We start from the raw sequence: 12,315 nt of genomic DNA, 5'->3' as shown, positions 1-12,315 counted from the left end.
GTTAATGTCATCAAACAAGTCACTGTCAAAGATGAGATTTATTGAGTGGCTGAGGCATGGGGAAATGTCAGAAAGCAATTGCTTGGCAAGTCATGGAAAAGGTTATGGCCAACTGTATCATATAGCAAAAGACCAAACCAAGTAGAGGAGACAAGAATTGAAGTTTTACATCCCATGAAGCAAATGACAGACTGTAAAGAAGTGGTTGTCAGGAAATACACTGAGCGGCACGAAAAACACAACACCCAATAAATGATGTGTAATTATCTATTTAATCGAAGTGAAGCACTTCAACCATTGTTTTTAGACGGGGTATGCTATTGGCGTTGCTTTGTGAGTAAATGAAGTGTTGATTGTTTATTGCACTAGCCTCAATTGTTTTTTTCCCGCGCAACCTGGAAAACGCATCGCTGGATGTGAGCCAATAATGTTTTCCCACTCTTGTATCGCTTATTGTTGCACCTTTAATTGTTCCCTTTTCAATCACATGTGTTTGCAGGATCTTTCTGTGATTCTCTTAATCAGCTTTCTGGAGTAAACATGCCGTTAAGCCCTGAACAAGCTGAGAAAGCTGTTACTTTGGTGGAAGATGGTCGTAGCATGCATTACGTTGCAGAAGTGTTGAGTACTACATCTTTTACAATTTGCAGAACCGTACTAAGGTACAGGGAACCTGGAGGCTTTGCAAGGAGACCAGGATCAGGCTCGAGAAGAGCAACATCGTAGAATGATGACTGCTTCTTACAACTTCAATTTCTCCTCAACCGCCATACCACCGCTATTGAAGCACGAAATCGACTCCACCAAGTTCGAGGGGTCAATGTTAGTGAGAGAACCGTTCAAAGAAGACTGGAAGAAGCCACTCTTCAGTCCAGAAGACCTGCTACATGACCAGAACTCACCCGAAAGCATCGCACAGCTCGACTGAGTTTCGCAAGGGAACATCTTGGGTGGACTGTACAACAATGGGATCAAGTGTTGTTCACCGACGAGTCGCGATTTGGCCTCCGATCACCTGACTGAAGAGAGAGGGTCTGGAGAAGTCCAGGGGAAAGGTATTCCCCTTGCACATTCTCATCCAGGACGCCTTTTCACGGTGGTTCTGTGATGGTGTGGGCAGGAATCAATACAGCTGCAAGGACGGATTTAGTCTTCGTGGAGTATGGGAGCCTTGCCGCACGTTGGTATGTGGAGGAAATCCTTCTGGAGCATATTGTGCCTTTCGCTCCGTTTACTGGCAATGATTTTACACTAATGCACGACAATGCACCCCCACATGTTGCGAGAATTGAGCAACAGTTCTTGGATGAAACAGAGATTCATGCTATGGTTTGGTCTGCTCGAAGCCCCGATTTGAATCCCATTGAGCATGTTTGGGACCAGCTGGGGAGAAGAGTCCGTCAGCGCTATCCTGAGACCCTACAGGACCTACGGAACGCCCTCCTGGAAGAATGGGAGATGATTCCTCAACAGGACATTAACGCATTAATCAGGAGCATGCCTGAAAGGTTGAATGCCGTCATTGGTGCAAGAGGTGGCAATACACGCTTTTGAAGATGCGACCAGAGGTCCCCAAGATACTCTCCGAGGTCTGTGAAGTGAAAGTGTGAAATGTGTAACATTAAAACAGAGTGCATTACCTTTATGAGCTTACTCAAAATTTCCTTGAAATGTGCATCTCTCACGTAATTTCTTCAATTTGTTTAAAATCGTCCTTTCTTTTCATTGTTAGACCGTTAGATGGGACCGTACCACAATATTCCATCATAAGATGGTGGATTAGTGTCATAAAAGTGTCATAAATTTAGAATAAATTTCAGTTTTTGAAAGAAATTGAAGTGTTGCGTTTTTCGTGCCGCTCAGTGTATTTTGTCTAGTAAGTCAGAAGATGATGTAGCAGATACAGCCCTTCTACCTGGCATTACTCATTCGAGGCAGCAAAAGCATTACAGACATCCCTGCGGTACGTAGAGCAACAGTCCAGCGCTACAGCTGTGGACGTAATGCTTATGAAATTATGGTGGAATATTGTATCATCCTCAAGATTTTTGTCAGCAGAAAGTGACTAAATTTTTGTGCAATAATGAGTGATGTTAGATATTGTATTGTTTTATCGTTTTCACTGTTAAACGTGACTTATACATACAAAAGATAATTTCAAAACTGGTCATTATCTCTGTATACATATTTTAACTGATGACCTATACAAGGACCACCCTTCCAGAAATGAAAAGAAATATGTCACAAAATGGAATTTCAGTAAGAAAATAATGGGTATAAAGAAATTCAAGTTTCTCTTCCTTACTAACTAGAGCAGTTAGTAAATGCTCACATTGTAGGCATGAGTAAGAAAAGCATTTGCAGCAGTTTTGTGTATAGTGCAAGTCAATTCAACATCATCCTCCATCTTCATTTCTAAGTGACCCAGGAGAAATTGTCTAAGGAACTTAGGTTCTATCAGATGGTCCTTATTTAAGGGTATGAAATCATTGTTGGGAAAAAGTAGAATTAAAAGTAAATTCAGTAATGGTGGAAACTAGGGTACATGGAAAAGTAGTTACAGACACTGTTAGGTCCAGTAGATATATTTCTGAAATATAATTCTATTTTCTTAAATAGTCAGTCAGGACATTTTGTGTCACATTCATAAATATTCTCATTGTTGTCCTTTTATTTTTCCATATTTGTTCTTGTCTCTCTTTTATATTGGTTCTTCTTTTCACACATGGATTATTGTGTTTAACCTTTCTGTGTATTCCTGACCTCCTTCATAGCTTCTTGCTTTTAATGATATACATAGGTTAGTTTTGAAGTTGAATAAATAAAATGTGAACACTGTAGCTAAGAATTAAATCTTGAGACTGTAGTGTATTTTGTAGTGCGGTTGTGTTCCTTTGATCTATAATGTTCACTAGATAAAGTAATAGACTGTTTTGCCTACAATGAAAATATTGTGTATTTGTTATGTTTTAGGCAGGGAATACACCAATACACATAGCATCCCGGGAAGGTTTACTGACAGTTGCTCAAACACTATGTGCATTTGGCTGTAACGTGGATGTTCCATGTCAACAGGGTCTGTTCCCATTACATCTGGCTGCCAGGCATGGACACACAGAAATTGTCAGGTATGAGAGTAATAATTGTTATACTTAATTTAACTGTAACCGAGCTCGATAGCTGGAGTCGCTTAAGTGCGGCCAGTATCCAGTAATCGGGAGATAGTGGGTTCGAGCCCTACTGTCGGCAGCCCTGAAGATGGTTTTCCGTGGTTTCCCATTTTCACACCAGGCTGTACCTTAATTAAGGCCACGGCCGCTTCCTTCCACTTCCTAGGCCTTTCCTATCCCATCGTCGCCAAAAGACCTATCTGTGTCGGTGCGACGTAAAACAAATAGCAAAAAAAAAAAAATAATAATAATAATAATTTAACTGTAGAATCTTCTTTTTAATTTTCTTTTAATTCTTAAAGTCGTATTCTTAAGCAGATTATAGATTTGAGCATTTAATTTGTTGTGGACCCCAACAACAAAGAAGATTGACAATGAGCATGTTTTATCTCATTAAAGCACATTGGTTAAAAACAGAAGGTACAAAGACAAAGAAAGCAGTGCAAATTAAAATAAATAAATAATTAAATAAATAAATAAACAACATACCTTTTTTGTAGCAACAGGATTCCATGGACTCCATGTTATTATTGGAACTACTTTCTTATTAATCTCAAAAGGAGAAGCTTTTTCTCGGTCATTGATGGTTTTTTTTGAGAGAATTGAGGCCAACGTTATGACGATTGATGTGAGAATGATTGTGAATGATGAGACGATAAATATAATTCAGATTATTTATTTGAGATTAATAAGAAAGTAGTTCATTTCATTGAACAGTGAATTTTCATGTGGATTTGATCATTTCAGTTTGTTTTGATCCCCAACAAACATTGTTGACATTGAGCATGTTTTATCTCATTATGATGCAGTGGTTACAAACAGAATATGCAACGTGAAGAAAAGCAGTTCAAAACTTCTTACGATACTTTCATTTGAACAGTTGATTTCCCTTGTAGATTTGAACAGTATTATATCATGTCCTTACATCATTACATTTTACAGCTTTAAAAAAAAAAAAAAAAGCTTCAAATTCATCGCATCTTTTGATTTTTATATAAATAATTTTCAAACAGTAATATTAATTTTGATAAAAATGGATGTTATTTTTCTGAGTTTCTACCAACAACAAACCCATGGTACAACAGCCTGCTAGAGACTGCCAAGGCAGCTGCTGCTTAGCCATATGACTTGCAGATTTTGGAGTACCACGTTGTTCCGTATCCTGTCCTAACTTCAGCCTAGCTTAAGAGTAGAAGTGCGTGGTGCATCCGAATGGGGTCAAAAAGCAAATAAAAGAAAATATCTAAGTATGAAACACTCCAGAGTATATGGACAGGTAATATGTACTTATAAATCTAGTGAATGAGAACTCGAGAAATCGGGTAAAATGGATTTATTAAACTAAAAACATAAAGAGAGACCATTCTAAACAAAAAACAAAAATCCAATTAAAAAATGTCCACTGGTTGTGTCAATCAAAGAAAAACCACACAAATTGTTACATAAATTATCAAACAAATAGTTTACAAACAATGCGGGTAAAAACCTGAGATATAAGGAGAGTTTCTTGTTGCATGGAATAATTTAAATTTACATAACGTGGTTGCATGCTTTGTTAAGTCCCTAGTTCTTTGCCTGAGGGCTCGATTTCTAAACTGTTCATGATATGCGATAGTAATACACAATCCACTAGTAATGGCCTAAATTATATACATATTCCGATCACTTGGACAGAGATATATAAAACACTTGTTCAGGACTGCATCTGAATCACCCTTCTAAAATTGTCATGGGTCTGAACCCATGATCACAGATAAAGTCAGAACCTCTCTTCCCAAAAATAGCCATCAGGCTATGTCTCCCCATTATCGAACAAATGACAACATCACAACAAAGAAAATAACACACTGGGCACAACATACAAAAACACAATAGGAAATAAACAAAACCTGGAAAATGAAGCACACAAAATATATACACTAAAGTTGATAGAGCTGTCAGGTCAAGAACCCAACACATCTGGGCACTTGACGTCTCATATCTCATGTAGATTCAGCATAGTAGTAACATTTAACACAGCAGGGAAATCAGCTTATTGGTAACAGAAATAACAACTAAGTAGGTCTTTGTGGACAGGCAATTCACAAACATAATGGGACTATTAGTAAAAACTTTGCTACCCTTTTCTGACCAGCGTACAGCTGAGTTGAGGGTCACCGACTACCTGCGGCAAGAATAAATGGCGCATCTAGCCTTGGCAACTTTCTCGGTGCTACAGAGTAAGCATACAAATGTGGCCTGCAAAATATGGCTCACAGCCTTACATAATTTCACATTTAACAGGCTGGTACATTATCTCTTCATCATCCCAGCTCCAAATATAACATCACGGCTTTCATAGCCCATCATTTAGCATCTCAGCCCCGTAAATATCCACAGGCAATTGCCTAGCTTCACATATAAATAAACCTCGGTTCAAGGACCGGTACATATCCTTGAATTCACCTGCCACCACATTTAAAGACCCTACTCTACTTTCAACATTGAGAAGTCTCCCCTTGCATCTTCTATGTTGAAATTCATGCATCATGCAACAAAACATCTTAGGATATACTGGTTCTAGTCTTATCCTCTCTCCTGGTTTGACACTGGTGGTGTACAGTCCACTGGATTTTTCATGAAGAATCTACTCATACAACTCTACCTTAACTCAACATAAACTGGAATAAAATACAAATAACAATACCATACACCAATATCTAACCTACCCTTTCCCTTATTTGCCATCTAAGTATTTACAACTGTGCCTTTTCCTGCATCTAGGGCGGGTCGCAAAGAAATCCAGACTAGCTCGCTCAGGTTCATTTCCAATCAAAGTTTATCATCTTCTTGTGGATTCGGAGAAATTGCAAAGGATATTTTGACCTCTGGATTTTTCATCTGTCGCCAATGCTGATGGACGTCTCCACCACATCAACTATCAGTTATGTCAAAAGAATTCCAAAAATACCTTAAATTACAGATGACTATATAACTACGATGCTTATGCTAAAGTATGAACATAAATGCCAATATCTTTGTTACATCTATTAATTTAAAATCTAGAAAAGTAAGAAAAAGAATGAAATACTATTGAAAAGAATTATTATCTTCATTGAAAATTCATTAATTAACTTTCTTCTTATTATCAATGATCTTTGATTAAGTTGAAATAATAATAATAATTATGTACAATAGAAAACTGGAATAATTCTGTAAGGCTCAACTCATGTAAATGAAATAACATTGTTATCTTTGTATCATTAGTTATCTGTGTGGAAGAAAATGTTCCTAACTTCAATTAAAGTTTCTCAAAATATTTAAAAATCTCCTTGGGAAATAATACTTTTTAGCATCAATTACTTTTCTTCTTGTAATTATATCTTTTAGTTATTTGGTTATTTAGGATGAGGATTACATTTATTATTCAGGTATTCTGCTTCACGGATGCATCAGGAAAAAGACAAATATTAAGTCAACCCCATTATGCGCTATTTTCTATATTAATATCTACTATGATTTATCAGCTCAAATGGATATATAATTCATCTCGTATGATTAAATAAGTGCCATGTACTTGTTCAGCAAATATTCAGCTTATAGTAGAGAAATGGGCTGATTTCTGATCAATATCCTACTCAAATTTCCCTACAATGAATTATCTCGATGCCTTAACTCCTTATAAACTTCATGATACGTTTTCATACATGTTGGATATGGAACACCTATTAACTATCACACATCATGGTATCAAGTACATTACTAACCCTGGATTGCGTCAACCTTATTTTTGTCTTCAAAACAAAATATTTCCTTCCTTATCGACGAAACAATACATATCACATTCACTATTCTTCTTCATATTCTTTCAGTATTCATATATCACTTTCTTCACATCTCAATATCATATTTCTTCTTTTTCTTGCATATAACCTTCATGTATATCTTAAATTGATGTGCAGAATTCTCTAACCATCATTTATCCACTTGATTAATCCATTTCTTCTCAATCAATCTCAGTTTCACTTCATATTACTCTCATATCCTCATATAATTCAATTCTCATCTTTATACAGCACTGTACGATCTCTATATTACAAGATATTAACCCTTACTCATTTATAATCTTAACTATTAAATCGTTATAGATCTCATAATTCTTGTATAATAACCTCATCATTTGATTAAATGTCACTGCAATAGCACTTCCATGTTATTCACTTCACACATACCCTACCCAAGGATTGGTTATGTTATACAGATGACTACCTACTATCCCTGCATTTTGACACAAATATAACATTAATTCACGAGAATCTAACATATCTGAGCCAATTTGAAGATCACCGTGCCTCACCATTTATTCGCCAACACGTTAAATATATTATTGAAATCTGCAAGATTTATTTAACTTACTGCGCTAATAAAGAAGACTTATCTTTTCATCTGCTCCACCGGGATTGCATTAGATGCTGCAGGACATCTGTAGTTCGGGCACGGCAGTTACATCCTCTCGCTGGTCATTAGGATGCTCTTTGATAGGTAAGGTTCCTTTGCTGTCACCTCAGGTCAGTCTCCTCCGGACATCGGGCCATTGTTTTCTTAGAACATCTTGAAAGTCATGTCTTGTACAAATGCAACAGAAATAAATACAGATGAAGTCAACTGTGTCATGATACGGATTCCATAGCCTTCCAACATGGTAACTTCAATATCAAGTCCGTCGTTTTAACTTTAATTCTAATAACGCTTGTAGACTACCAAAATGTCTGCCTTTGATTCAGATATTTGTGTTATAATTGCTATTTTTATATGTTAATTCAGTTATTTCCCATATCCTAAAGATTTCCTTCTTTGTAACTGTATCAATGTTTATCCCTTGCCGATTTGAAGTTACATCGAGATGTCATTATTTTACTTCTCCTCCTCCCAACGTTTCAGATCTGGCCTAAACGGCATTGAAATTAGTGTCATACAAACTCTACCTTTCCTTGTATTATCTTCCATTCTGTTCCTTACTACTTCAAGTTTTTTATAACACATGTACTTTGAGCCTCGCACTCATTATTCTTCATTGAAATTACGAAAAGTAATGGACCTTGTATGTGGTGACCTCTATACAGAGTACTCGTACTACGATGCTCTGACCCCTGACCAATTAGAGCTCCCTAGTGCCGGAGGCTATTTGTGGCTCAGTGAGAGAGCCATTAAGCGATTGTTAGTTGAAGAAGATGCATCGTGGGTGTACTTGGTGTCTCGTGCAAGAGCACTTTCCAGCCTGTGAGATGGATAACGGATAAATAATATACGTGAGAGGGCTCTCCTTCTAGCCCTCAGGATTTGTTTGTGTCTATTTCATCATGGGAACGTCCACAGACTGTATGGATTATTTATTTATGTCAATTTAATTTTCATTCCTACGCGAGTACAAAATGGCGCTGCGGCGTCTCCTCAGGCTTATGGTCTACCTTCGTATCCGTGAACAAAAAAAACTATTTGGCAAGGTGTGGTGTGTTTAAATCCTTATTGCGTTTATCTGGTAATTCTCGGCTGAATCTTAATGATCTGTTTTGAAAAGAAAAAACTTTCGAGTTTGTTGTTATTGAGGTGCACATGGTTCATCATGTACTGTATGTGTTTTTAAAACCTTGTGATATTGTTCTGGGGTGAAAGTAAATTATGATCTAAATTGTTTAAAAAAAGGAATATGATAGAGTACTATTTTCTTACGCTGGTTTTCAGTTCACTCAAACTAGGTTGAGTTTCGAACCACTTAGTTCTAACCAAGGAGACGGTAGTGTTATTTAATTTTTCCCGATCTTGTTTTAATATTTTTCTTTTCTTTCTTGGTCCTTTGACCAAAATATGCTTTTCTCCTTCCTTGTTCGGGCGTCTGTTTCCGTGGTTTCCTTAGTTTTGCGTTGTTCTTGGCGTTCGTGCGTTCCTATGACAACGGGTGATTATTGAGATTGTTGATTATAAATAATCTGATGGTGGATGATGTTTTTCTGCTTTTCACCTGTGGCTTGCTATCTTGTGTGACGTTTCCATTTTATTGTATGTTTTCCCCTTGCCTTTATTTAATTTGAACCTCGCATTTGAGTTTTCAAAATTTATTTTCTGTTTTATTACTACCTGTGTGTAGTGTTGTGATTATTATATCTGGACTCGCGTCTATCCCTGCCCTTGGATAGAACTCGGTGATTAAAGTCTTTTTTTCCTTTAAAAAAAGTTATAAACAAATATTATTTTAATTATCTTATTTCCTATAGTATCATGGGGCTCCAATGCCATTAATTTAAGCTATGATTAGTTCTTTTTCCTTGTGCGGTGGTTGACCACGAATAATCATGTTAACTTTTCTTAGGGTGTGATAACTTGATTTAATTTTAACTGTTTCATTTTTAATTTTCCTACGTGGACGTTTTCTGGTTACCATTTTCAATCATTTTATTTATTTAATAAGTCCTATTTATTTCTTGGCATGAAAAGATTGGTGTTGTTCTATGTAGTAAGGAATTTGATACCAGGTACCTGCATTTCTTTCCACGGGTTTTAATGAGACACTCTTCCATCTGTTAAGGTAAGTCTCCTTCTGGTTTGTTCTGGTGATGTTTGAGAGTGTCTGTTTATGCTTCCTGTTTATTATTTTCTTAACGAACTAGCTCTTTCTGTACCTGCTAGTTGGTTTTGACTTTATTTTACTGCCGTTACTGTAGTGGTACTGGGTTTGTCTACATAGCGGGACAGAAGATGCAGTATAAGCCTTTCATGCTATCTTTCTTTGTAACTCGCCCCTTTATTTATGGTTTCATATTTCTGCGTTCTTCAGTTAATATATATGTCGCAAATCATCTTCTTTAAATCTCCTGAGTTTCTTTCCAAGTCTTAACTTGCTGCTCACGATATGTATCTCTAGCTTCATGCGATCGTTGCTCAGGTTTGCTCTTTCAGTTTGCAGTTTTTTCAATAGTAGTGTTTTAACAATTCTAAACTTTTACTTAGTCACTGCCGCCTTGGTCTTTTCTGCCTTGATTATGCCATACATTATATTTTATTGACATAGATGACCGAGTCTATGCATCGTATTTACTTATATTATGGCAATTGTGTCCATTTTAGTTCCAATAAATTATCAATTTTGGACAGTGAAATAGCACACAAGACACAGCTCGGGTACTTGGCTTGCAAGCAGCCTTATACGTATTTAAATTTACTGAAATGAGCAATACAAATGCCACTCTGGCATACATTTAAGAGTTAATTTACATATTTAAAATGGCCTCTCGTAGTGAATCTAGCTATCACTTCACATGCTTAAAGAACAAAAGGACTTAACTTGGTGGCAACTTCCCCATCAGCGGTGAATCACACGCCACTATGTCATGCGAGCTCAACCCATGACTAAGACACACAGCTCAGGGATGAAGGTCATCTTGTCAACTCCTGAGTAGTTCATGGCTGCTGTCTCCTTGATGTGGGGCTGTATCTGAAACTGTTGAATTAAATTAACCATCTACTTCTCCGCTTAGTGTGGTCGAATGCACGATCACAACCTTAGTATTGGTTAACAATTTTTTTATAGCTACCGCTTAGATGTAAGGTCGATCTGGTCCGGTTGCTATCTGTTCTTGTTAGCAGTTATATATTAACGAGTTCCACACACTAATTTCACATTTCGCGTATATTATTTATGAATACAGATCGTCACTTGCTCTTTTGAGCTTTTAATCATAGCGATTTTAGTTCAAGTCTAACATAAACTTCACAAAGTTATTGTTTTATCTACTCGTGGTCACGACACATCACACTTGGCTTTCAAAATGCAATAGGAGAGTGCTTTCCTTGTCTACTTAGCCTTTATAGTCTCACAAGGTCTCCGGCTCCAAGGGGAAGTACGGCCAAACAAACCCTCTTCCATAGTGAGAGCTCGCCAGATGCTAACGGCTCCTCACGTTAATACTCATGGATATATCTGCATGGCACAAGTAAATGGTTTTATCAGCTCCTCTTACTCTATAATTATCATCTTAACTATGTGTGGTGTCAGATCTGTAGAATTCAGCTTAGTGGGAGATTAATTGATTAGAATTCAGGTGATTCGGTGCATCCCCTCGTTCAAATCTCACCCCCTCCAAAGTTTGCTGTTTGTGTGAGGACGCAGCTATGGGGTCTTCATGACTGATATCATGGCTTGCTGCTCAGGTCCAACTAGAGGAATTTGTTCCTACTGGAGTGCTACGGGGTTCTCACAGTCTACGGCACGGCCATCAAGGATTCCTTCCTTCATTCCCCGCGAATATATTGAGTGCTTGAATAAAATTATGCCACAGTGTTTTAAATGATAAATTGAAGTATATATGATATTGTTCAACGTGGTCAGCATGACAGCATTCTTTACCATATTACATGGCTTTTATAACTGGGTTGCGGTTTCTTATATCACAGCTCGTCAGTTGATCTTGTGAAGCTGAGTAATCTGTGTATTGCTTAGGTGCAACTTTCTATTCTTTTGCAGTATTTATTTCTTCATGTTGTAATCTTACTGACAAATATTGATTTCTATTTTATGAATTTGTTTTATTTATTTATTTCTCATTACTGATTGTTAACTTTAAGTTTGTTTTATTCATGCATAAATGTTATCAAAGTCTCTTTGTCTTTGATTGTTCTAATTTTATCTTTTGGAGTGTAACTTATTTTCTTTCTTTTCTTTCTTTCTTTTGTTTGTTTGTTTGTTTGTTTCTTTCTTTCTTTCTTTCTTTCTTTCTTTCTTTCTTTCTTTCTTTCTTTCTTCCTTCCTTAATTAGTGTAAATGTTTCCATGCTGTTTATTGTTGATAAATTGTTTGCTTTCAGGTGTTTGTGCCTTGCTGGCTGTAATATTGAACAGAAGAATGGTGATGGCATCAAAGCTGAAATAACGGCTTTGAAACATGGCTATAACGATATTGGAGATTTGCTAAATCGACTAAGAAGTGTAAGTTTATTATCTTACTGCACTTTGACTTGGATAATAATGCCACTTTAAAAAAGTAGTCATTTCTAGACAGATGAGTCAGAAGGGAAATAGGCATGTTTTTTAAGTACTGTTTTAATATAGAAAAAAGTAATGCAATGTTTTAACAATTCTTTTTTTTTACAAGTAAGCCTCTACCCTAAACAAC

The 12,315-nt window shown here is 36.7% G+C and overlaps 1 protein-coding gene across 1 annotated transcript in view; it reads left to right on the top strand.

Annotated features, from left to right (window-relative positions):
- The window catches only part of LOC136859016 (death-associated protein kinase 1), a 1,193,585-nt gene that overhangs the window by 325,852 nt on the left and 855,418 nt on the right, over window positions 1–12,315 (top strand). The window contains exons 12-13 of the mRNA XM_068225494.1: window positions 2,974–3,128; window positions 12,008–12,128. Of these exons, the coding sequence (XP_068081595.1) occupies window positions 2,974–3,128; window positions 12,008–12,128 (276 nt within the window). The remainder of the gene's footprint in view (window positions 1–2,973; window positions 3,129–12,007; window positions 12,129–12,315) is intronic.

Source organism: Anabrus simplex, chromosome 1 (assembly GCF_040414725.1).
Source record: "Anabrus simplex isolate iqAnaSimp1 chromosome 1, ASM4041472v1, whole genome shotgun sequence".
Lineage (NCBI taxonomy): Eukaryota > Metazoa > Arthropoda > Insecta > Orthoptera > Tettigoniidae > Anabrus > Anabrus simplex.
This window is presented reverse-complemented; position numbering and strand designations above follow the sequence as displayed.